Source organism: Numida meleagris, chromosome Z (assembly GCF_002078875.1).
Source record: "Numida meleagris isolate 19003 breed g44 Domestic line chromosome Z, NumMel1.0, whole genome shotgun sequence".
Classification (NCBI taxonomy): Eukaryota; Metazoa; Chordata; class Aves; order Galliformes; family Numididae; genus Numida; species Numida meleagris.
Window position 1 is genome coordinate 953,762 of NC_034438.1, and position 24,314 is coordinate 978,075.

At 52.6% G+C, this 24,314-nt stretch overlaps 3 protein-coding genes across 3 annotated transcripts; 2 read left to right on the plus strand and 1 right to left on the minus strand.

Annotated features, from left to right (window-relative positions):
* SEC11C (SEC11 homolog C, signal peptidase complex subunit) lies at positions 248-6,517 on the plus strand. The gene is made up of 6 exons (XM_021381091.1): positions 248-407; positions 672-781; positions 2,338-2,487; positions 3,893-4,012; positions 4,721-4,778; positions 5,195-6,517. Exons 1-6 carry the CDS (start codon positions 366-368, stop codon positions 5,246-5,248), a joined length of 534 nt encoding a protein of 177 aa, XP_021236766.1. The 5' UTR covers positions 248-365; the 3' UTR covers positions 5,249-6,517.
* GRP (gastrin releasing peptide) lies at positions 10,884-18,161 on the plus strand. Its single transcript, XM_021380508.1, has 4 exons — positions 10,884-10,907; positions 12,948-13,599; positions 14,413-14,663; positions 17,945-18,161. Exons 1-4 carry the CDS (start codon positions 10,884-10,886, stop codon positions 17,996-17,998), a joined length of 981 nt encoding a protein of 326 aa, XP_021236183.1. The 3' UTR covers positions 17,999-18,161.
* Positions 21,181-24,296, minus strand: RAX (retina and anterior neural fold homeobox). The gene is made up of 3 exons (XM_021381561.1): positions 24,004-24,296; positions 23,688-23,917; positions 21,181-23,300 (listed from the first exon to the last, which is right to left on the minus strand). The coding sequence occupies exons 1-3, from the start codon at positions 24,272-24,274 to the stop codon at positions 22,848-22,850; spliced, it is 954 nt and encodes a 317-aa protein (XP_021237236.1). The 5' UTR covers positions 24,275-24,296; the 3' UTR covers positions 21,181-22,847.

Sequence of the window (24,314 nt, forward strand, 5' to 3'; positions counted from 1 at the left end):
CCGACGGCGCTGCTCGGAAGGAGAGCCCCGCCGCGCTGCTGCCGCGCTGCTGCCCCGCACACCGTTCCGGTTCGCTCCGCACCGCCGCGCGCCCGCGCTCCCGCCCGGATATCCCTCTGCCGACAGAGCGTCCGGCACCTGCGGGGACAGGCGGGGTCCTCCCGTCAGGGCCCCGAGACGCGGTGCATGCTGGGAAATGTAGTCCTCAGCTGCCGCGCGATTCCGGGTGCGAAGGGGGCGCAGTGCGGAGAAGAACTACAACTCCCGGGGAGCCGGGAGGTCCGGCGGTGGGAGGGGTGGTGCTGCGGGGCCGGGACGGCGGCGAGCGCTCGGAGCCGGGGATCGGCTCTTGGCCGAGGGCCGCCATGGATCTCTTCGGGGACCTGCGGCGCATGAACAAGCGGCAGGTAGCGGCCGGGCCGGGGCGGGGGGCGGAGGCGGCCGCTCCGGGTGCCGCGGTTCCGGCTGTCAGCATCTCCGGGTGTTGGAATGCTGCGGGGTCCGGGAGGAGTCGGTGCGTGAGCGCTGATTGCCGCATGGCTGCAGCTGGAGCGCGGCTTCGGCACAGAGGGCCCCGCACGGCGCCGAGGCTCCTTGCTGTGGGCTGAAGGTTTGCCCCGCGTCGATGTGACGCCGTTAACTGTTAAAAACGGTTCTCTCGTTCCGTGCAGCTGTATTACCAGGTCCTAAATTTTGCGATGATCGTCTCCTCTGCCCTTATGATATGGAAGGGGCTCATCGTCATCACTGGCAGCGAGAGCCCCATCGTTGTGGTGCTCAGGTGAGTGATGGTGGAGTCCTGGTGCTGCTCTGCTGAAGGCCTCGGGCCCCTTCCCTCCCCCCTGGGCAGCTGTGCAGGCCCTAGCTGCACCCACAGGGAGCAGAGCTCCTGCCATGGCTAGGATCCAGGCTGCCACTGATGTGCATGGAGCAGCAGCGGTGTGAGACCTCGGTGTGTTTCCTTAAGGTAGAGAGCACTCCTGTGTATGCTGGATAGTATTCCCCGAACGGAGGTTAGGATTCCAGAGTTTAGTTCTGCTTTGATAAAAACGCGTGTGTTTCTGCGAAGCTTCTCTTGAAGCTTTTGGAGAGGGTCCAGAGGAGAGCCATGGGGACAGGGAGCAGGGGCTCAGCCTGGGGAAGGGAGGGCTGCAGGGAGACCTCGCTGCGGCCTTCCAGGACCTGAGGGGAGGTTACAAGCAGGAGAGAAAGCAACTTTTCACACGGGTAGGTGGTGACAGGACAAGAGAAGGAGGGGAGATTTGGAGCAGATGTCAGGGGAAGTTTTTCATAGAGAGAACGGGGAGGCACTGGCACTGCTGCCCAGAGGGGCTGTGGATGTCCCATCCCCAGAGGTGTTTGCAGCCAGGCTGGGTGGGCCCTGGGCAGCCTGATGCAGTGCTTGATCTGGTGGCCAGCATCCCTGCCCACGGCAAAGGTTGGAACTAGGTGGTCTTTGAGGTCCCTTCCATCCCAAGCCATTCTGTGATTCCATGCCTGAGAAATTCGGTGTTGCTTTTTCCAAAGGCATTGAACAGTTTCAGGTCTATTTGTTAATTTCTTTTTTTTTACCACATGGACATTTATTTTAAAGCTGTGTTATGGTAAAACTCCTTTTATTAGTCAGTTTCAGTGACGCATTGCCTTTCTCTCAGTGGTAATTTCTGGTATGTCAAGACCCAGTCATGCAGGCCTCTGAGTGCTCATCAAATGAATGAGGTTTAAATGCATGTTCACGGAAGATTTGGCCTTTTAGAAGCAGAATGTGCATCAGTAAGGAATTATGCAGAAAGTAACAGCATTTTAATGGGAGAAGTCCATTAATGTGATTGATGATAGGACTTGGAATCCCACCTTGAAGGCTATTATCAAAATAACAAAAAATATCTGACTCTGGAGGAAAGGCATCAGTTTTTCTGATCGTTAATAGCAATCACTGATGTAAGTACAAGTCTTGCTCATGTCAGTTAAACTCTACCCAGAGAAGTATTTCCTGTGCTCCTGTCTTCTTGGCTTTTGTCTATTAGATCCATTGTCTTAACCTGAATGGCTCATTTTGTTCCTTTGTCGTAGCTACAGTACTGCTACATTTCTGTAGAGCTTGTTTTTTACTTTCATTGAGGCAGTGAGAATGTCATCTGTGGGTGGGCCCAGCCTGGGGCTCACTGGGGTTTGGGTTGTGTGTTAGATGTCTGCATGGTATTCCTGGATGGGTGAAGCTACAGATGGCAATTAAAATTGTGGGTTTATCTGTAAGAATGAAACACTCGTCGTTTTCACGGTCTTTCTTCTATTTACCATGGTGCTAATAAACTCTCTCTTTCTCTTTGTTTGTAGTGGCAGCATGGAGCCAGCTTTTCACAGGGGAGACCTCTTGTTCTTAACAAATTTCCACGATGACCCGATCAGAGCTGGTGAAATAGTTGTTTTTAAGGTTGAAGGCAGAGACATTCCAATAGTTCACAGAGTAATCAAAGTTCATGAAAAGTAATGCACTTTGACATTTTCCTTCTTTCTAAATACAGTTTCTCTCACTGTGACTTTCGCTTACTTTTTAATGGAGTAACATCTCATGAAAAAGGCAAATGAAGGTTTGCTTTAAGATTTAGTTGGTCTGTAGGATGTGATCTGCTTCTATTCCCAGTTCTGGGGCATGCTTCCTGCGACCCTGCCTGCTGTCTCTCAGCAAAATTGCTCAGATTCAAAGTAGGTCAGCCTATGCCACAGGGAGCTGTGTTGTTTTTACCCTTATAGCATAGGCATCACATAATGAACAGTTCCCCAAGTGTAAGAGGCAATTCTACTTTTGCACAGTGGAAAGGTAGTGTGGATATAGGAAGCAGTGATGCATTTACTCCTTAAGAGCTCCTGGGGAGTGTTGAACCAAAATCCTGCATGTGTCATCCATGCATACATAATGCTAGAAAGGGAGCAAAACTTTACAGGTTTTTTACATCAGCAGTTTAAGTGATATCCAACAAAGTACAAAATACTATTTCCATTTGAAGCAGTAGGGAAAGGTTATCATTTGGGTATGTTCAGGTTTTAAAATCTCTATTCCTGCAAAAGGAATGAGCTGCCTTAATGGCCAGAAGTTGGGATGTCAGCACTGCTGGGCTCAGAGCACTGCATGCAGGGCCACCTTCTGAGGCTCTGCATCACTTGGGTTTCCCCATGCAGTAACAGCCCCACATAGTGTTTTGACCACTTGATGATATTTAACGACTGATTACATGTATTATTATTTTTTTTATTTTCCCTTTCACAAATATCAAAGATAACTGAGGTTTTGCTGTATTGTTTAGCTAAACAGTAAGTGTCCTGAAAGTGTGTTGCAGTGACAAAATATTGAGTTGGGTGCAGATTTGCAGCTGTGCTAAAGTGTCTTTGGTTTTTATCAGCGTCAAAGGAGTACTAAGCTATATTTTGATTTGAGATCTTCCATAAACGAAATACTGTCTCCTGGGGAGTGGGAGGGGGGTGGTTTTATGGTTGGTTGTTGTTTTTTCTTTAATTAAAATTTACGTTCTCTTGAAAATACAGAGAACAGTAGGTTTGGGGTTTTGTCTTGTTTTGTTCTTCCCAGATCATCAAATACTGCTTTAGTTTAAAAAAATAAAATAAAAATGAGTTCCTGTCATGTTCATCACGTCATTACTGACATCAGAGTACGTTCTAGGAGCGTTTTGTGCAGCGTCTCCTGTTGAAATTTGATGTCTGTCAATAAAGTCTGTAATGTTAATGACTTACTGGTACCTGTTAAATAAGCAGGACTGGAAGTAAACATTGTTATCTAATCTTGTAATACTTCCCGTCTTCACTGTGTGCTTTCTAGATGTTAATTGAAGTTTTTAAATCAAGTGGTTTAGTTTATCACCTTGTTGCCTTTTAGAGAAAATGGGAACATCAAATTTCTGACCAAAGGTGATAACAATGAAGTTGATGATAGAGGCTTGTACAAAGAGGGCCAGAACTGGTTAGAGAAGAAAGATGTTGTTGGAAGAGCAAGGGGGTAAGTCATGCAAAATGGCTGTGCTCTTTTTAACTAAAATACAAAACAAGTGATGAACTTAAATCGATTCTACTGGGTACAAAGTGGATAGCGTGGTATTTTTGAACTTCTTAAGTAGACTGGTAATTAAGGTAATTTGCCTGGAAAAGTTACTTTCTGCAGTCTTCTCTCTGTTGTGGAGTGGGAATGAATTTTTTGGAGAAGTGGCATATAACATAAATAGTTCTCCAGTGAATAACAACCAGCCAGCCTTTCCTTGTAATTGCTGGAAACTGCCAGGAAATGATTTCCGCATCCCACAAGAATTTTGTGCCAGGTTTCAGCTTTTGTCCTCTTCCCTGCTTGAAAGGAGAAGGCAATCTCATCAAATTTTCTCAAATTATCTATAGTTTTGTGTAAGAAATAGGTATTTGGAACACTTTTGCTTGGAGCCTTGTACCATTTCTGTGGTGCACCTGTATTTTTAATGCTATGAGTAATATTCAGCAAGATGAAGCATTTGTGTGGTGGAAGGAGCAGAGCCTGTGAGAGTTTGCTCCTGAATTTGTGTTGCCAGATGCACATCATCTTTAAAGCCCTTGCTGTCTGCTTGAGTGTTTGTTTTCTCTGAAATCCATTATCTAACATTTTCAAGGCTGAGTAATACTGGAACACTGAAACTTTTGAGAGTTAAGTTTATCTAACATTTATCTGTTCTGTCCATTACAGATTTTTGCCTTATGTTGGTATGGTAACTATAATAATGAATGACTATCCGAAATTTAAGGTATGTATGCAGACACTTTGGATACTTAAATCTAAAGCTATAAAATACCAAGTAAAGTAATAAGGAAAGAATCTTGCTTGTAAGAATACTTGGTAATAAATTTGGTTTTATCATTTGTTCCCTAATGTAAAATGAGCGTTGTGCTCTTGTTAGCTTGTCTGCAGTCTGGCAGAACGTGGTGTTTTTATTTATTTGAAAGCAATTTATAGCTACCTCGTGAGTTAAGCATATACAGTTGTAATGCCTATTTGTAAGGAATACGGTGACAATAAAATATGGCTGTAATTTGACAGGAACTATAACTGCTCATCTACAACTTGTAATGTTGTAGAGGGCACGTTTTGAGCAGTTTGTAGTGTCAGAACTTCTCTAAAGAAAAATTGTCATCAGTCTTCATTCTGTGTTTTCTTCTGCAGTATGCTCTTCTGGCAGTAATGGGAGCTTACGTACTGCTGAAACGGGAATCCTGAAGCACAAAAAAAAAAAAAGCATTCCAAGAACGAAGTGTGAACTTAAAGCTACGGGGATAAAAAAAAAAAAAAAAGCCTAATATATTTCAGATGTTTTAATTTCTGTCTGCCAAGCTGTGCAACCTTTCGTCTCGTCTAAATAAAGGGTGTTACTGATGAGCGAAGCTTTTGGCTCATGGGTCATGACATAATGGTGTATTCACCACCTGAAATAAGCATTGCTTCTAGTTGGCCTTTTGCAGAAGGATGATACTGTCGAGTGCTAGAGCAGCTCATGTGCTCAGTGAGCGCCGTGAATACAGTGCCCTCAGACTGCAGTGTGATGGAGGCTCTCCTCGCTTTCTCCTTCCTGCCTGTTCAGGTATTTTGTTGTTTCTGATCCATCAGTGCACTCTTTTCACAGCCTTACGAGCCGTTCTGTCAGCACTCAGCAGATACACAGCGTACACATTGGAATGGGGTGAGGTGTAGGAGTTCAGGATGTCTAAGGAAACTGGATATGGATTGGAGGAAGAAAAAAAGACAACAGAAATGATACAAAGGAGCTTTCATTCTGAATTGAGAAATGGGGACTCTTCTCTCTGAATGTGAAACTTGCTCCTTCGTGGTCTAGAGACAAAGAAGGGAAGGACCTGATTTTTCGGGACGCAGCATGATTCTAGAATTCAGGCTGTTGACCCTTTTGCCTTCGTGTTCCTAGCTGTGAAATAAAGCTAACAAAAAGTTTTTGTGGGGCTTTATAAATACCTAAATTACGACATGAAAAGCACAGTTGAGTGCTCAGTAGTATTACCAGTAAGGGAAAAGCACAACCCAAATTCCCGTTTCGAGGATGTGTTGTTCTGTCTATGACACCTGAAAGAGTGTGGAACATAAAATTGATTTTTCATTTTAGAACTTAGCTGAGAACTGTCTTACGTGAAGTTCTGGGTCTTTCTCTTCTTGGCTTCCAGTGTCAGTATTGTACCCTCAACAAAGCAGGACTTGTTTTCTTTGCGTGCTTTGTTTCTGTAGCTCTGATGAGGAACAGCATGATGCTTTTTTTCCTACAGAGTTTTGTTTCTTCTGTAGTCCCTCACCTCGACAGAAATACACCATTATGCAGTAATGGCACCCCTTCTGTTGTAACTGAAAGGCAGGCAGCTGCTGGCTTCTTCCAAGTACTACTGCTTCTTTTGTGTCCTACTAAGCAGTTTTCGCAGCAAACTCTAATATAAAAATGACTTATTCCGTATCAATTTGTGTAGAAATAAAATTGAGTATAATAAAGAGCCTGTCAGAATAATGTAGTTATTCTTAATGCAGTCTCTCTGGAAGTGTGCCGTCGCAGTTAAGTAAAAATAAAATAATTTTTGGAGGCAGTGCGTGGGTTGTATTCCTCAAATTAGAATTTATTCCCACTGCCATACAATCTGAAAGTTCTAACTTCGAGAGTGGGACTTTGGACATAGCTCCAATGATAAATTCAGCCTGTTACGATGGGAATTCTGCGTTGAGGAAACGTGAGTTGGTAAAAAGAAGCAAGGATTAATTCAGTTGTGCTCAGAAGACTGTAATTCTTGGAGGTGATATGCTGCATCTCGCTTTGGCTCCCTGGTAGCCCCATCCTGTGGAATTGACTTGCGTGGCAGAGTGAAATGCAGTTGTCAGTGCTGCTGTACCTGCTCTTTAGTGGTGTGCATGACAGCACAGGCTCCATTTACCTTCCTGATTTCAGCTGGATACCTAGAGATCTGCTAACTGCATCCTACCAAGCAGCTTTGGTGAACCATGTGCAAGTTGTTCAGTCATGTAGTGCAGCCAGTCCACCTCTCTTGGCCTTTGGAGTCTGCTGACACTGAGATGAAGGTGTTGTGCCAAGACCAGCCTGAGACCAGTCTTGTGGGGCACCATTTGAACAGTGATGTTCAGAGGAGCCAATGCAACTTGGTGGCTCTCAGCTGTGTCTGTGAGTGGAGCAGACATCAAAGCATCTGGGAAGAAGAAAAGCAAATGCTGGCTAGCGCAAGAGGTCCTCATATCTGAGGTGGTGCTGGAGGAGCAAAGAAGCACCATGAGATAGCATCCAAAGCCATAAGGCATAGATCTCTATGGGCACCCTCTGAACCCTTCCTGCTCACTCTCCTCATCCCCAGCCTGCTTGTTACCCTTCAGCTGGCGTTTCCCCAGCAGGGCTCTGAAGTTGTAGCTCATGGCAGTGAGCAGATGTGAAATAAAACCACCTGAGGGTTTAGGATGCCTTACAGGGCCAAGGCCCTACACAGCTCATTGAGAGCATTTGCGCTGTAATCATAACGCTTCTGTCAATGCAGAGTATGAAGTCTCTTTCTCAGCGAGGAGGAAGCGATGCTGTATATTAAGCTTGGTTAATCACGTCTCTTTTTCTCAGAGAAAAAAAATGCAAATGATGCAGCACATGGTTTTTGCAGAAGGGATGCTTCGCACAATGCAAACAGCCTCGCTTTTCTGACTTGGAACACCAGTGCTGCTGACAGGGTTTACATCCAGCGAGAAACGCTTTCAGCGCTCACCTCTTCACAGCGCAGAACAGACGGTTCAGGCTTCTCTCTGCCTTTTCTGTTAATCACACGTTGCTCTCACCGACTTTGTCTTACTCACTCGAGAGCCCCAAGCCCGCCCCTGAGAGTGCTTTGAAAGGCAAAAGGGAGAGAAAGCAGAAGCACCCACGGACAGCTGTACGTCTGTCCTGCGATGGCTGTCAGTCCCACCAGGAGGAGAAGGGGGTGCCCCCCAGGACCAGCCCAGCCTTGTCATCAGGTCCTTTCTCTCAGTGTTTAATCAAGATAGTGAGGAACCGAGATGAAAAGGGCGCTTTCCTCTGCCTGCGTGGGTTTTATCAGTGTTTCTTTGAACATCTCGCGGGCCTAAAGCAAACAAAATGTAAAGGACAAAAAGCTACATATGTTTCCCTGCTCTACAGCTTGGCCTAACTAAGTCTATTCCATCCCTCCTGACACTGTTCATGCTCCAGCACCTTGCTTTTGTACGCAGAACCAGCCCTGCTTCTCTACCATTTGTGTGTGGCGATGCTATCAGCAAAAGTGAAAAAACTTTATGGGGTGCATATGTCATTTGTAGACAGATAGAAATCTGAAGTGGATGTGGGCATCATCTCCCTTCTCTTTGAAAACTGAACGTACATCCGGATCCGAGTTCTTTGTTCTACGGACAAAGCTCCGTGTTGTTGGTGATGAAGTCAGGACAGCGGTTCCCAGGATGGTGAAGGTCACATTGGCTGGACTGAAAGGTGTGTTTGGAAAGCAGGATGCCTGCACGCCAGCTCCAGCAGCCACAGCGTGGCCAGGGCTGTGTGTGGGTGCCCCGAGGCCCAAGGAGCCACACCGGCTCCTGCTTGCAGGGAACGTCTCCTTTTTGCAGCTGCTTCTCACGTTGCTGCTCTGCTGCTCTTCGTGGCTGCAGCCTGGGGCCCAGGACAGCCCTGGGGCTTCCTAGCACTGCCCCTCCTCTCACCTTTGCTCACTCTGTGCTCTGCCTAGCAGCGATCCAGCCTTCTGCTGTGAAGTTTCCTCCGTTTTAGTTTCTCAAACACAAACGGCGTTCATAAATTCAGCACCAGCAGCTATATATGGAAGGAAGCTGACACTTGGGAAACAAAACGCGTAGTTTTCTATTTCCTCTGTGCTTGTTTCCCGTAGCTTTAGCTGCAAACTAACTAGCTGGCGGATGAGTCACCTGCTGGGTGCTGTGCTAACTCAGCCACAGCTGAGGAAGTTCTACTGAAGCAGCTCAGACTGCGATGTCAGCCCTGTCCCCACGCTGCTCCCTGTGCCCTTCTCGGCAGGAACACCACCTCGCCAGAGCTCCTGGTGCTGCCAGCTTTGGGATAAACACACAGCACGTGCTGAGGCCAAGGCAGAGACTGGAGCTGCACTCAGAGGTGAGAAGAGGAGCCGTGGTCTGACCACCTCGAAATAAATGCATTTCATGACAGCGGCCATTCTGATTCACGTGCAGGTGAAGGGATGGAAGTGACAATGAACGCAGCACTCTGACACTCACTAAGGGTGCAACAGGCATTCAATCACCTCAGTTCAGCCTCAGCTGTCTGGGTCTCAGGCTTCCTCAGCTGTTCTGCCAATTTGACAGGGTCAGCACAGCACAAAGACACCAAGTTAAAAAGTGAGTTCATCTTTACTTACATTTAAACCAAGGAGATAAGCAAAATGGTACAGCAAGAATAAAACAGAACAAGGCAATGCCCCTAACCGTTACTACTTAGGATTAAGTATGGTGATTAAGAAAGATACATCACCAATTGCCCCAATACTTAACCATCATCCAGACCTGCAGCTGCTGCGTGCCCTGGTTGCAGTGAGGGTTTGTTTCTCAGCAGCTGGGAGGTCCTGGCAGTGCGTCCACTTGCAGGTGAGATCTCCACGCTTCACTGCTAGAGGGCCCAGCTTTTATGCTGTTGAATAAACAAGTTTACATAACTTCAAGCATGGAAACATCTGGTTTCATTCCCCTTTTTGGATTCCACCTCCAGCCTGGCCAAGGCTCAAGGAGGAACCACGGAGTTCGTGTACTAGTAAGCCTTGACATCATCCTTCTAGACAAGGAAAGGTCAGCACATTCTCATAATGCTTTATCTAAGCTACATCTCTTGCTAATGAGATACCTTATCCAACATATGTATTTTGCTGATGGCCATGCATATTTGGCTAATGATCGGATGCTGATGATGTATAACACTGGGTTGCGAGAGGTCCACTTTGGTTCAAAGCCTACTGTTCAAGCCCTAGTCCTTCAGCACCACAAACAGTGCCAAATTCCTCACACTTCACCTCGTTAAACAAATGCTCATCGCTTCATATCGTTCACCTCTGCAAAGCAGTGGGGATCCTTTCACAAGAGCACTTTACACTATGGGCAGACAGGTGGTGGTGCCCCATCCCTGCAGACACCCAAGGTCAGGCTGGAGGGGCTCTGAGCACTGATGGAGCTGCGAGTGCCCCTGTGCACTGCAGGGAGTGAGACCTGACGGCCTTTGAGGGTCCCTTCCCACGCAGAAGCTTCTATGATTCTACGGTCTGCGTTTCCCCAGGGCTCTGCCCTTGTGCTCCCCTTGCTCGCGCTGTTTGCAGAGCTCTGCCCCCCGCCCCGCTCTGCAGCACCGAGGACAGCGCCGTTCAGCATCGCCAACATTTGCAGAGCGCTCCCCGGTGACCGCGCCGTTATTGCACCGCTGATAGGCTTAAACCCCCTGTTTGCTCTGTACATACTTCAGACCCTATCTGTAACGTCAGAATCGCTACAAAAGGCGGCGAGAGGCACGCCGTTTTTCTTTCATCCCCTTTTATTTCCGTAAAATCCGACTCGCTGACGGACCGCATTTATCCGAAATGCGAAGGAGGCAAAATAAACAGCGGTGCCGTGAGAACAGCATTAAGACCCAGTAATGTTTTCCACGCAGTCACTTAATTTGCCATGTGGACAGATAACATGAGAAGCGAAAAGGTATCTTCAAATGAGGAAAGCTGTTTCTTGAAGCTCACAGACAAGTTGGTGTTGCTGGGTTTCTTCCTTAGGGCAGAAAGGCGTTCTGGAGGAGCCAGTCCCCAAGACCAAGCATGAGATTTCATTGACTCTCAGGATGACTGCCAGCATAAGAGCAAAGGTAAGGCTAAAATAAGGTGGATAGGCCTTTGGGGTCGCTTCCATTTTGGAAAATTATCAGTTTTCTTTTCCAGAAAGACCAAAACCCCTCAACCTGAGATTTTCTTGGTGGCTTGCTTCAAACGACCCAGCTGAATGCCTGAGGGACTTCAGCAGATTTCTGTATTTGCTTCACAATAAAACTCTGAAAATTCATCTCCCCTCCCCCCCCCCAAAATATCCCCCCAAAAAGGGATTCGAAAAGCCAATGCTAACTAAAAAGAAAACTCAAACCCTACTTTGATCCCCCCTGTAGGTCAGTACTTTTCACCGTAATTGTAATGACCTAAGGGAAAACAAATTAAGACCAAAACACAAGATATTAAAAATGGAAGTGCACCAGGAGCAGTCTCAAAGCAGAGTAACCCAAGGCCGCGTGAAATGAGATCTAACATGAGGACACATCCTTTAACACGTGAGATGTCACGCGTGTACAAAATCTGAGGAAGGTACAGCCACTGTGGCCAAGGAAAGCCAAGCACTGTGCTTTGCTGTTGTTGCTGTTGGTTGGTTTTTGTTTTTTTTTTTTTTTTTTCTGAAAATAAACATTTTTTTTTCTGAATTTTTGATTTCCTGTCTTGAATTGTGATGAGCAACTGGTATGTCCCACGGACAGCGATGCTGTCGCTCAGCACAGAGCACGTGTTTTCCATAGCCGTGCTGCGCAGTGAAACTCCTGACTGAGGCATGAAAATGCCATTGTAAATTAAACAAGAATGCATAATGAATAACCAAAATGAAAGAGTGAATCACATGAAGCGATAAAAGGAGATGCAATAAACTGAGGCTGAACAAGGGAACAATTAACTCATACAGTAAGGTACACAATTGACTTCAGAAGTGGTTGAGCTGGATAATCTGCCCAGTAATCACGTTACTTTACATCCATGGTAGTTTCCAGCAGGAAACACTGTGGGTACGGCTCGGTGCAGCTCTGTGGGGTCAGCTGAAGGACCTGGCAACCCCTCACAATCTGCTCTGTTAACAGCATCTCCAACTTCGTGATGTATTTCTCTAGACACAGAATTGTGGCATCAGCTGTGCCAGTTCCACATGACTTCACCCCTGTGCCCATTCCACTTGGGGACAAGCAGCACACCAGGGCTGCACGTCCTCCTGATACTCACCCACCTTCACTCCTCTGAGGCCACTCTGAAGAGTATGTGTTTGTGTTCTGCTTCTTTGTGGCCTTTACAGTCCCCCGTCATCTCCTTCAGGGACTCACCCACCCTCTCCTCCTTGCTCTCAGGTGGAAATCTTTCCATTCATTAACCTTCATAAAGTTGTCCAGTTCTGGGTGCCCTGGAGTGCTGGAACGCTGCAAGAAGAAAGTGCTGCAAACCCGAGTCACGTTCATAAATACCTGCAACAGTAACTTCATGTGACACTGGAAATTAAAAGAAACTCTCTGCCCCAGATCTTCTCTCTCCTGAGCTTTAAGGTGATGTTGTCCTTTGAGCTTGCTCATTTTCCAGCGATTTCTCCACCTCAGAGCTAGAGAAACTTTTTTTTCCCACAAGCTTTCATAAAAACTTCTCAGACCATTCAGGCATTTCCGTCCAGAGCGGCCAGTCGCTTCTGTGAACATTTTCATGTTTTCTGTACAAAAGATAAGATTCATTTTGACTTTTAACTTCTTCCAAAAAGGAGTTCCTGCAACAGAGAAGTCACCTGGCTCCCTGTTCCAGGCCGTGATGACGGCACTTTGCTTTACCACGCACGTTAATTAGCAAATTAACCTGCGCGGCCGACGGTAAAGCCGCTCCTCCACGGCCATTCCCTCGCCCGTCTCCTCTGACCCCCGCGTCCTCCTCCTCCCGGTCTCTGCGGCAAAGCCCCCCGCGCCGCAGCCGACCCGCGCCCGGCGAAGAGGCCCGAGGGGAAAACCCACTCCTCGGAAAAGTTTCTGGTTTGCAGACATAATTAATGGTGAAAACGGCCCCGAGAGCCGTTTGGGGCGGTGTCTCCACTTGAACGGGACCTGCCACAGCCCGGCTGACAGCGGCCGGCAGCGCTGCAGCGCCGACGGCACCGGGACAACGCGTCCAGGTCCCTGCGGGGCGGGACGAGCGGCACCGGGACAGCCGTCGGGGGGCACGTGCGGCGGGTGGAGGCAGCGCTGGGGCTGAGCTCCGGGACGGAGCCCCCCCGCCTCTCCCCGCCGGGAGCCCTCCGGGGCGGGGAGGCGGGCGGGGGGGGGTCCGGGCTGCCCGCGGCGGCACCCGCCCCCGCCGGAGGCAGGACGGAGGCACGGGGGGCCGGGGGCGGCCTCAGCCCCGGCCCCGTGAGGAGGCGTCAGGAGCGGGAGCTCCGCTCGCGCCCGGTCCCGGCTCCGTATAAATGGGGGTCGGCGACGACGGCGGCGGCAGCGATCGGCCCAGCCGCAGCCAGAGCCGGAACGCGAAGCCCGGCGGGGGCCGGCCCGCAGCGGAGCGCGGCTCGACGGCGGTGCGGGCAGGGAAGCGGCAGCGGCACCGGCACGGGCAGGGGAAGAGGCACCGGCAGGATGGGCGGCAGCCCCCGGCGGCCCGGCGCGCTGCTGCTGCTGGCTCTGCTGGCTCTGCTGGCTGCGCAGGGCGGCGCGGCCCCGCTGCAGCCCGGCGGTTCCCCCGCGCTCACCAAGATCTACCCCCGCGGCAGCCACTGGGCTGTGGGTAAGTCTCCGTCCCGCCCCGCCGGCCCCCGCGCTCCGCCGGCCGCTCCGGGGGCTCCGTGCTGCCCGCGGGCCGCCTGCCGCCGCCGTCGGGTCTCGTTCACCGGGAGCGCCGGGCTCCGGCTGCACGGGACGAGGGTGCCGGGACGCGGCAGAGGAGGAGTGCGCCCGGCCGCATCCCCTCGTCGGCAGCCCCAAACTCGCCCCGGTGCTGCCCGCCCCGCCGCGGCCTTCGGCGCTCCCGTACCCGCGGGGCCGGCCGGTTCGGGGGGCAGCCCGCAGCCTCGGGCTCCTGCCCGCAGCCGTCTCGGGGTAGCTCCGAGCCGATTCTGATTGCGTTTGAATGGCAGCAAAGCGTGAGGTGGCAAAGACGCTGGATAGGCACTGGAACACTGTACTAGAGTTCCCACATCTGACATCGAGGCACGGGAAGTCCAAACTTTCAGCTTCTCCACCCACAGCTTGGGTGGAACCGCCAGTTCTAACGCGGTGCTTCTCCCTAGCTCCCGGCAAAATGCTTGGTTATCTCTGCCCGGTTTGTATCAACGTTCCCTCTGCCAATGTAGGAAATCAGTTGTGTGTAACACTGACAACATCTCCAGTCCCAGTTGTGCCTCAGTTTTGACATCTTCCCTTCCCTTCCCTTCCCTTCCCTTCCCTTCCCTTCCCTTCCCTTCCCTTCCCTTCTCTTCCCTTTTCCCTTCCCCTCCCTCTGTACCATCAGTCAGTTTGAACTCCTAGCTGATGTTTGAACTCTTAAAGCCACATTTTGCCTGTTTGGATGAATTTGATGCCACAGTCCTTGTTCTTACAGGACATTTAATGGGGAAAAAGAGCACTGGGGATATTCCTTATGCTTATGAAGAAGAAAACAAGATCCCATTTTCAGCGTTACCTGAAAACATCAAGCAGCTGGATGACTATCTGCAGTGGGAAGAGATGTCCAAACATTTGCTACAGCTGCTGGAAGGGAATGAAAATAAAAGTGCTCACTTCTCAAAAGGAGGGCTTCCCTGGCACACCAGGAACTCATGGGAGACAGATGACAGTAGCAGCTGGAAAGATGTAAGTAAGACAAAACGTGTAAATGCATTCCTTACAGTCACCTTTTGTTTTAAAGCGGCATACCAGCTTCATCTCACTTCTGCATTTCCTGAATATTATCAGAAGTGTGTCTAACCCGACAGTCATCCAGTAAAGCAGCATTTTACTCTTGATTAGAAATCGTTGGTCGCGTACGACGTGCTTTATGAACTGAGTTGCAGCTGGACATAAATTCAACAAGCATTCCACAGGTTTCAGTGTCTGGATTCCCTTCCAGCTCCCTGGTCGTTACGTTCTTTTCTTTACTGGCACTTCTTCGTGCTGAGATGACCACACCAGCAGCACATTGGTGTGAAAAACAGGTGTGCCTGCAGGGAGAAGGCAAAGAGCATCCCGTAGAAAGCTGCCCCGTGCGGGCTGCGTGTTCTGGCTGCCGTCACCTGCTCTGGCTTGCGAGGCACCTCAGCCCGGAGCAGAGCTGCTCCCAGCTCCGCCTTCAGCACACCCAAGTCCCTTCCCCCAGGCATCGGCTTCTGTCCGATGATGCTGACCGCTGCTGCGGTCTATGTTTGGTCCCGCAGAATCAACCTCTGCGTACGGGCGAGCTTTAGTGCATGCCAGCATTAATCCAACCTCTTCTTCCCTTAAGCGAGGGTACGGACAAGCGCCAGTTCCCGAGATAAGACTTTGGTGCAGATTCACCCCTGTTCCTTTGGAAAATCCTGTGAAACGTACTTGGAAAGATGTCGGTGAGGTTTGACAGAAGGCAGTCGAGGTCTAAAGGAAGAGATGCCATGTGCACTGCTGAACTTGTGACACAGCTCCTTTCTTTGTAATGCGTCAGGTTCCAGGGTGGTGATGGAGCCGCACGATTCTTTTGGGCAGCCTTGAAATGGTATAGAAAGAGAGGCACACGCTGTTAGAAGCGTTAACGAGAAGGGTTTTTCTTCCCATGTTCTCCAGTAATATGATGGAGTGAATATTCCTGAGCTAACTTCGCCCTGCTCTCCCTCCTGAATTCCCAGTGCAGTGAAGTCATTGCCACTGACTTGAATAAGGATAAGGATTGATTCATTAAATTAAGCCGTGATTTAAGTCTCTTACAGCACTGATGTGAACGCTGTCTGCATGTTTGTTTCTGGCTATGGCTTTATGACAGTGATGTTCGTAATAACTGTGATTGATACGGTCTAGAAAGGAAAAGCTGTTTGTCTCCTCCTCAGTTCTGCAGTGTGCAGCTTTGTAATCCGGTTAGACAAACTCCATTACGTTATATGGAGAGGGAAATATTTTTGCTTCTAAAAGCATTTGGTAATAAATCGTACTTAAATGGCCAGATGTTGCCCTTATTGAATTCCGTTCACATCTGTGTGCTTTCACTCTAAATTAATATCCACTTTTTTTCCTTTTTTTTTTGGTCGAACATTGAACATGTAAGTGCAATAATAATGGAGTAATAACAAATACACGGAATAACATTGCCTTAAATCTCCAGAATTCTCAAACGAGGGGCAAAATAAATCACGTCACCCATGCAACTACGATATGTGGCAAGCAGCAGAGCCTCATTTTTGCCACAGAGCCTTTAATTTCCAGCGTGCAAAGTCATTTTGTCTCTCTCCTGCATCATGAAAGGAGAGCCTACCCCGCGCTTTCCTCTTGTTGGACACAAACACCCAATTGCGTGCAGCCAGGAGAAAACAGAACGCCTTGTTTTCCCATCAGCTTCTGAAAGCAAACCCACAGCACTGAAAAATCAAAGCATCTCTCTGCCGAGGTCTGCCCTCCAGATGCAGAAGGTCTGAAGGCCAGAAGCGACGTGCTTTGTTGTTAGAGGGCTGCGTGTTCGGTTGCTGTACTGGGGGACGTGGTGTAGTGGGAAATGTTGGCAGTTGGACTGGGCGGTCTCAGAGGTCTTTTCCAACCTTGGTGATTCTGTGATCCTTTCCTAAATGTTTAAATAATGATTGCTGCTATTTTTTATTTTTATTTTTATTTTTATTTTTATTTTTCTGAAGAGGGAATGTTTATTTATAGAGGCCAAATTCTGGTGCACAGGAAATTCAGCCATACGTGTGCACAGTGACGTGAGAGCGTACTCGACTTCTGGATTTTGATCCTGTAGATTTCTCTGGCTCTGAGGGGTTCCATCTTGCACAGACTTGGCCTGAACACTTCCAGTTAATGTTCCTTGGAGGTGTCTGTGTACGGGGATGGTGACTGGGAGGAAAGTAGCCAAGCAGGGTAATCTGACGGTGATGGGGTAGTGGCTATGGGACGTTTGCAATTGGCACTCGGTGCTTTTCCAGCCATAATATGTTTGAAACAGAAACTGATTGTGGGAGGAACCAGACCCCGTGTTTGGAGCTGGTTAGTGCTCACTATGAAACTGCCCGTTGGGTGGAGGTACTGAAATGTGAGTGATTTGTGAACCCGGCTGCACAGCGATGAAATACTGCAGGCTGGGAGCAGTGCAGCGGTGCTGAGTGCAGGGAGCCACTGCTCCCATCCACTGAGCATCACTGAAGGCCGGCGCTGTTGGGATGGGCTCAGTTCCATGGACTCTGTCAGATTTCGCCGATGCAGTTTTTGAATTTAAAACGGTACAGATCAGAAGTTACTACCCCCGAAGTCAAAGGCTGCAGCAGTAAATGCAGGTCTGTCCTTCAGGTAACTCGACTCAGAGCCTCGTGTACGAGCTCCGATTTGCTCTGAGCATTATCCACCACCAGTGCTCCTGCTGTGCTGTTCAGTCCTCAAGAACAGCAGTAATAGTAATAAAATCATTTCCGAAAGACTGAAGCGCAAAAGGATGAGTATCAAAACACACAAACAGTCAAAATGGGCGAGAATTGAGCATCACGGTGCTGGGAATTCAGCTGTAGGTGCTGTGCTCGAGTTCCTTCCTTGTGTTTTCAGTCAGCAGTGGGCAAAAGGAAGACCTTGCCTGCTCCGTATGCCATGAGTAGATTGCAAGTGAAGTAGTTAGAGATCAGAAAGGAAATCTGTCCTGCAAGTTGGCCTTGGTGTCAAAGTAAGTGGAAAATAAGCCTTAAACTGTTCCTGTGTCTTGGCTTTTTAACAGTAATGAGGCATTCTATCAATGAGATGGCAGACAATTATGCAGGGAAATGACTGTTCTCTTACTTTGTCATTTGGTTATTAAGCTGATCAAGACAAATGATGTCTTTTGGGGGTTTGTTATGTGAGCACACAGGGCAGCTGTGCATGAGGCCGATGAGCTGAGGGAGTGAATTCTGCCAGGCCTGCTCTATAAATGCCATTTTTTCTCTTTTTATCAGGCGATGGAGTATCTGCTGCAAGCTGTGAATACGAAGGAGAGCACTCCGAGCTGAAAGGAAGTCTCTACACCTGAAGAACTGGAACGCTTTCCATAAGAGACTATGTTTCACAAGCACTTGATTGTATCAGATAATCAGCAAGGTTTCTTTCCTGTCAACAACATTTCCGTCGTGTAAGATACCTAAATACACGTATTCTTGTATGTTTCGGCAATGACCACGCTCCCTACTTCATTTCCGAGGCTCCTCTTCCTCCCTCGAGCGGCTCTGACACGCGCAGTGGTCACGGAAGGGTCTTGCAATGCGTTGCACCCTCCCGCTCCGCTAGGATGCTGCCCGGCGTCCCGACGCCCGCAGCAGACAGCGCTGATGGAAAGGGAGGGGGTGTGCTTTCCCGCTTTGGCCGCCAGAGGGCGCCGCAGGACCGCGGATGCGGGGCGGTGCCAGGTGCGGGGCGGTGCGGGGCGGTGCGGGGCGGAGCGGTGCGGGGAGTCCACATGTTTCCCGGCTCTGCCTACACCCTGCCCCGCTGGCAGTGCCGGGAGACGGGGTCAGCGCTTGCGGGGGATCCCTCTGCCCCGGTGGTGCGCCGGTTTGTCCTTCCCTCCGCAGCTTTTCCCTCCTGGAGGACCGGTTCTGTGACAAGGGGTTCTGTGCCCCGTTTAGAATCACAGAGTCCACAGAGCTGGAAAGGACCCTTAAGGGCCGTCAGGTCCCACTCCCTGCAGTGCAAAGGGACACCCACAGCTCCACCAGGTGCCCAGAGCCCCTTCAGCCTGACCTTGGCTGTCCACGGGGACAGGGCATCGCCTCCTCTCTGGGCAGCCTCTGCCAGTGCCTCACCGCCCTCACTCTAAAAGGCTTTTTCCTCACATCCAACCTGAATCTCCCCTCTTAAAGCTTGTTTTCCCCTTGTTCTATCACCACAGACCCTACTAAAGAGTCTGTCTCCTCCTCTCCTGCAGCTCCCCATTAGATACTGAAGGCCGCTCTCAGGTCAGCTCGCACCTTCTCTCCTCCAGGCTGCACAGCCCCAGCTCTCTCAGCCTGTCCTCGTAGGAGAGGTGTTCCATCCCTTGGATCCTTTTTGTGGCCCTGCTCTGGATGTGCTCTGACAGGTCCACATCTCTCCTGCACTGAGCACTCCCCATCTGGACGCAGCGCTCCAGGTGAGGTCTCACAGCGCAGAGCAGAGGGGCAGATCCCCCCCCTCGCCCTGCTGGCCACGCTGCTTTGGATGCAGCCCGGGATCCAGTTGGCTTTCTGGGCTGCGAGGGCACACTGCTGGCTCGTGTCCATCTGCCATCCACCAGTGTCCCAGGCACTTTGTGGCAGGGCTGTGCTCCATCCTTACATCCCCCGGCTTGTACTGGCAGCGGGGGTTGCCTCCACCCAGGTGCACACCTTGCACTTGGCTTTGTGGAACCTCGTGCAGCTCCCATGGGTGCACTGCTCAGCCTGCCTAGGTCCCTCAGGATGCCATCCTGTCCCCTGGGATTGTTGGCACCACGCAGCTCGGTGTCATCTGCAAATGGCTGAGGGCGCTGCCCATCACCATGCTCCCCGAACCGCCCCGACCTGCTGATTTTAACCTCTTTTCTGTGCAGGAACAGACATCTCAGGGCTTATGTCGCAGTTCTTAGATGGGTAGGAACTTTGTACGCCAGAGGGATGACACTTGGCCAACTTTCACAACACACATTGGCAAAATAAAGAAGGCATGATCCAGTGATGCTGTCAGGATGACAATGTCCCGGTCCAATCCACATCTCCTCTCTGACTTCTAGTTCCGTGCCCGCACACATGCAGGCAGGTGACACCAGCTTCCCCCTCAACCCCCCCCCCCTTGCCCTAATTTTCCTGCCCGCGGCTGTGACCATGGCAACGTGGGGCACCGTGACACGGACATGGGGGGGGCACTGATAAGGGAGAGGGACACTGATAAGGGGGGGGGACACTGATAAGGGGAGAGGACACTGATAAGGTGGAGGGGACACTGATATGGGGGGGNCCAAAAAAAAAGCCTCACTTTGCATGAAGCAGATGCAGAGATGGGAGTTTTGTTCCCAGGTCCTCAGCCCACCTCCCCCAGGTGGAACGGGCGCAGCTCAGCCCTGTGCTGTACCCGGGATCGCAGCACAGTGCCTCCCAGCACAGCCAGCACCCAGCGCACCCTCCTGCCTGAACACAGCTTGGTATCTCCATCTGCAGCTCCTTCACGGCAGCTCCTTGGAGCTCCGGTGCTGCAGAGGTGGGGAGCGGGCGCCGGCAGCGCGGTCCTGCTGATGGAATTGAAGCAAAAGGAGAAAGAGCTCCGGCAGAAATGGCCGCGCTAAGAGCCTTAGCGCAGTCAGAGCAAAGAAGTGGTTAAGGATCTAGATGATTTAATCCAGTTTTAAGAAAAGGTTTTACAGTGAGCAATTAGATGCTGGTTAAGGAATTAATCACTAATGGGTCATTAACTCTGACTGCTATTGTACAGTTAACAAGCCGAGGCAGGATTATTAGACTCAGCACCCAATTAAGGAGGAGAAGATATTTACAACAAACGGGAACAAATGGGATTTTAAAATGGAACGGGACAATCGGAAAGTGCAGGAAGACAGAAAACCAGACGGGGCGCGGGTGTGTTTGCGCTCAGCCCTTTATTGGCTCGGAAAACATTTACCTTTCCACGCTCAGGGGGCTGAAGTGCTAAAACCATCACTTTCCTCGGAGGACGCGGCCGCACGCAGGGGCCGGTAATCCAGCGCAGGCAGCAAAGGAGCTGCTCCGTGCGTCCGTGGAAGGGTCCCGTCCCCACAGCCGGACGCGGCACGTCATCTTTCGCCTGCAGGTTTTGGATGATAGAGCTTGATGAGAGCGAAGGGGAGTCCTCAGCGCTCCGCTGCGCACAGCGGGACGCAGCGGGTCCATCCGGCGGCTGCGCGGGATGCGGGAGGCAGCGGGGAGGGCGGGCAGGGGGATGGATGGGGGCAAAACGTGGGCGAGCACCCCAGGAGCTCGGGAGCACCCCAGGAGTCAGCTGCTTGCTGACTATGAGCAATGAGGGCGGGCGGCAGCAGGCCGGCTGCAGGAGGTGTTCCAGCCAGGTGATGCACGCGGGATTGCGGAACAGGAGGGGAAGCGCTTCCAAAATAAGAGGGATCCCTGTGATTAGCGGCACCCGCTCTACGGACAACAGGGGGAGTGGGGGGTGTGGGGGGGGTCTGCTGCGAAGGAGGCTGTGAAGGGATGCTTAGAAACTGCTGTCTGAGGTTAAAGAGCTCCCCGAAGTGAAGCTGAGCGGAGCTGACATGCTTGCTCCTGACAGGGCTCTTAAAGATATGCACAGATTGTGAAAATATAATTAGAAGCCAGCCTTTGTCTGGTCACAACGAGTGGGAAATGGTGAATGGAAAGGCCTCCTGGCTGGCATTGAATCGTCCCTGGGACACAATAAGGGCGCTTGTGCATCCTTCTCCTTTCCCTAATGAGAAACGTTAATTGCCACAACCTCCAGAGTGTGCAGAGCACCCCGTGCCCAGCGGAGGAGAAGGGCAGTTTCATTACAGCTTCTCAGCCCCATTATGGGCAGTAACGGAGATAATGGAAAAAAAGGGATGCTGCAGTTATAGCTGAGGCGGCTCAGGACGGGTGTTGTGCTGCAGGGGCTGAGCACAGCCCCGCGCCCTGACAGCACTCAGCCCCACAGCATTCAGCCCCACAGTGCTCAGCCTGGCAGTGCTCAGCCCCATTTTGCTCGGTCCTGCAACACTCAGCCCCGAAGCATTTGGTCCCACAGTGCTCAGCCCCGCAACACTCAGCCCCACAGCCCTCAGCTCCGCAGCACTCAGTCCTACAACACACAGCCCCGCAGCACTTGATCTCACACCTCTCAGCCCCACAGCATGCAGCTCCTCAGCGCTTGAGCCTGCAACACTCAGTCCCACAGCACTCAGCCCAATGCTCAACCCCACAGCGTTCGGCCCTGCAACATTCGGCCTTGCAGCACTCAGCTCCACAGTGCTCTGTCCCGCAACACAGCCCCAAAGCACACAGCCCTGCAGTGCTTGATCTCACGCTTCTCAGCCCATCAGCACTCAGCCCCTCAGAGCTCAACCCTGCAGCATTCAGCCCCACAGCGCTCAGCCCCACAGCACTCAGCCCATCAGTGCTCAACCCTGCAGCACTCAGCCCCGCAGTGCTCAGCCCATCAGCATTCAGCCCCGCAACACTCAGCCCCACAGCTCCCAGCCCCTCAGGGATCAGCCCCACAGCTCCCAGCCCCTCAGTGCTCAGCCCCGCAGCGCAGCCGTGCCCCTCTCATTGCAGCTGCCGGGACAGGGGCACACGGCTTGCAGGACCTGACAGTGCCCTTCTCTTGGGGGTGGTGGGGGCCAGAAGCACAGGGTGGGGTGGCAAAGCACATTCAGACCCCAGGCCACCCTGCAAAACTGTGCGAGGATGGCAAGCACCACTGGGCCCTGGCCCCGGCAGAGCCCCACGGCGGCTGAGGGAGCACCGCGGCCACGCTGGGGGGCAGGAGGACCCTGGGGGGCGGCAGCCCTGGCAGCCCCTTGGTGCACACACCCGGCACGCCAGCGTTGCCGCTGAATGGCGCAAAGCAGAGGACCCTCCCCGGACCCTGCAGGCCGCAGCTCCCAGGCACTCCATGCAGCTCCGTGCCCTACTGCAGCTTTTATTGCGACTAAAGCATCCAGCCAACGAGGGAGAGTGGGAGAGCTTTTCCTAAGCTACAGCTCGGCCCCAGCTCCGCGGGGCACACGGCAAAGGGGGTTCTGGGGGACCAGAAAATACAAAGCAAGCCGGGACGCGGGGTGATGTCGGCAGCGGAGCGGGTCGGGGGCGTCCCACGGCCTCCCGGCACCGGCGGCTGCGTCTCAGCACCAGGAGGGGGGGCTCAGATGGTCTGCCAGGGCTTGCCGATGGACTGGATGTGCTCCTTGGCCTTCATGCGCAAGGCGGCAATGCTGGTGTTGCGCGGGTCCCCTTCGTCCAGGGGGAACTTGTCCACAAAGGCGGCCCCGCACTGGTAGGGAGGCGGCGGCCCCATGGCCCCCAGGGGCTGCAGCGCGTGGGTCACGGCCGGAGAGTTCAGGAAGGGCGGCGGTGTGTAGCTGGCGGGCAGCCCCTGCGGAGGGGCCGCGAAGCCGGGCAGGCTCTGCAGGGCCGCGCCGCCGGGCACGGGCGGCCCGAGCCACGTCTCCAGCGGCAGGCTGCCGCCCAGCGCGCCCACCGGGGCCGCCTGCGGGGAACGGCTGAAGGAGAGGATGGGCGAGTCCTGCAGCTTCATGGAGCTCACCTCCAGCTTCTCCTGCCGCCGCCACTTGGCCCGACGGTTCTGAAACCAGACCTGCAAGCACAGCCGCGTTACCTGGAGCGGAACGCGGCACGGGGCAGCGCGGGCTCGGGGACCGCAGAGCAGCGCGAGCACCGCGGCGGAGCCGTCCTGCCCCACACGGCCGTCCGCCGTCCCGGCACGCAGCCGCCCGGATCGCGACACGGCGGAGAAACGGCGGCGGCCGGGCCGGGTCAGAGCCCCCACCCGCAGCTGCCCGGACGGAAAGCGGCCCCGCGGCTCCTCCCGGACGGGGACAGCCGGGACAGCGGGACCGACAGCCGCCGCCGCGAGTGCGGGTTCGCGCAGGGCCGGGCCGGGACTCCCGGGACAGAACGCGGGGCCGCGCCGAGCCGAGCCGTTGCGGGAGCGCCGGCAGCCGGAGCCGGAGCCGTGCGTTACCTGCACGCGGACCTCGGGCAGGTTGACCTTCATGGCCAGCTCCTCGCGGCTGTACACGTCGGGGTAGTGCGACTTCTCGAAGGCGCGCTCCAGCTCGTGGAGCTGGTAGGTGGTGAAGGTTGTGCGGTTCCGCCGGTGCTTCTTCTTGGGCTGCTCCTCGTCCGACGGCTTCCCCTCGCCGCCGTCGCCGGCGGGCAGCTCGGGGCTGGCGCTGCCCGGGCAGTACGGCTCTGCGGGGGGAGACAGACGGGTGAGCGGCGGGGCGGCCGCCTCCGGGCCCTCCCCGGGGCGTGGGACACGCGCCCGCCGCGCTCACCTTGGAAGCGGCCCTGGTGCTCTGCCGGCGGCGGCTCCGCGGGCCCCTTCGGGAGGCAATGCCGCGACCCCCGCTTGTCCGCCGCCTCCTTGGCGCTGCCGGCGCCGCCGTCGGGCGGGAAGGCGCCGAGGAGGCCGTCATCCTTGGTGAACCCCAGGATGGCCTCGATGCTGTGCAGCCTCGACGGGTTCCCCCCGGGGCTGCGCGCCGCCGGAGCCGACAGCGAGAAGGCGCCCTCGGCCATGGCGAGCGGGGCGCCGGGAGGGTGCATGGGGCGGCCGGCCCGGGGCTGCGCGGGCGGCTCTGGCACG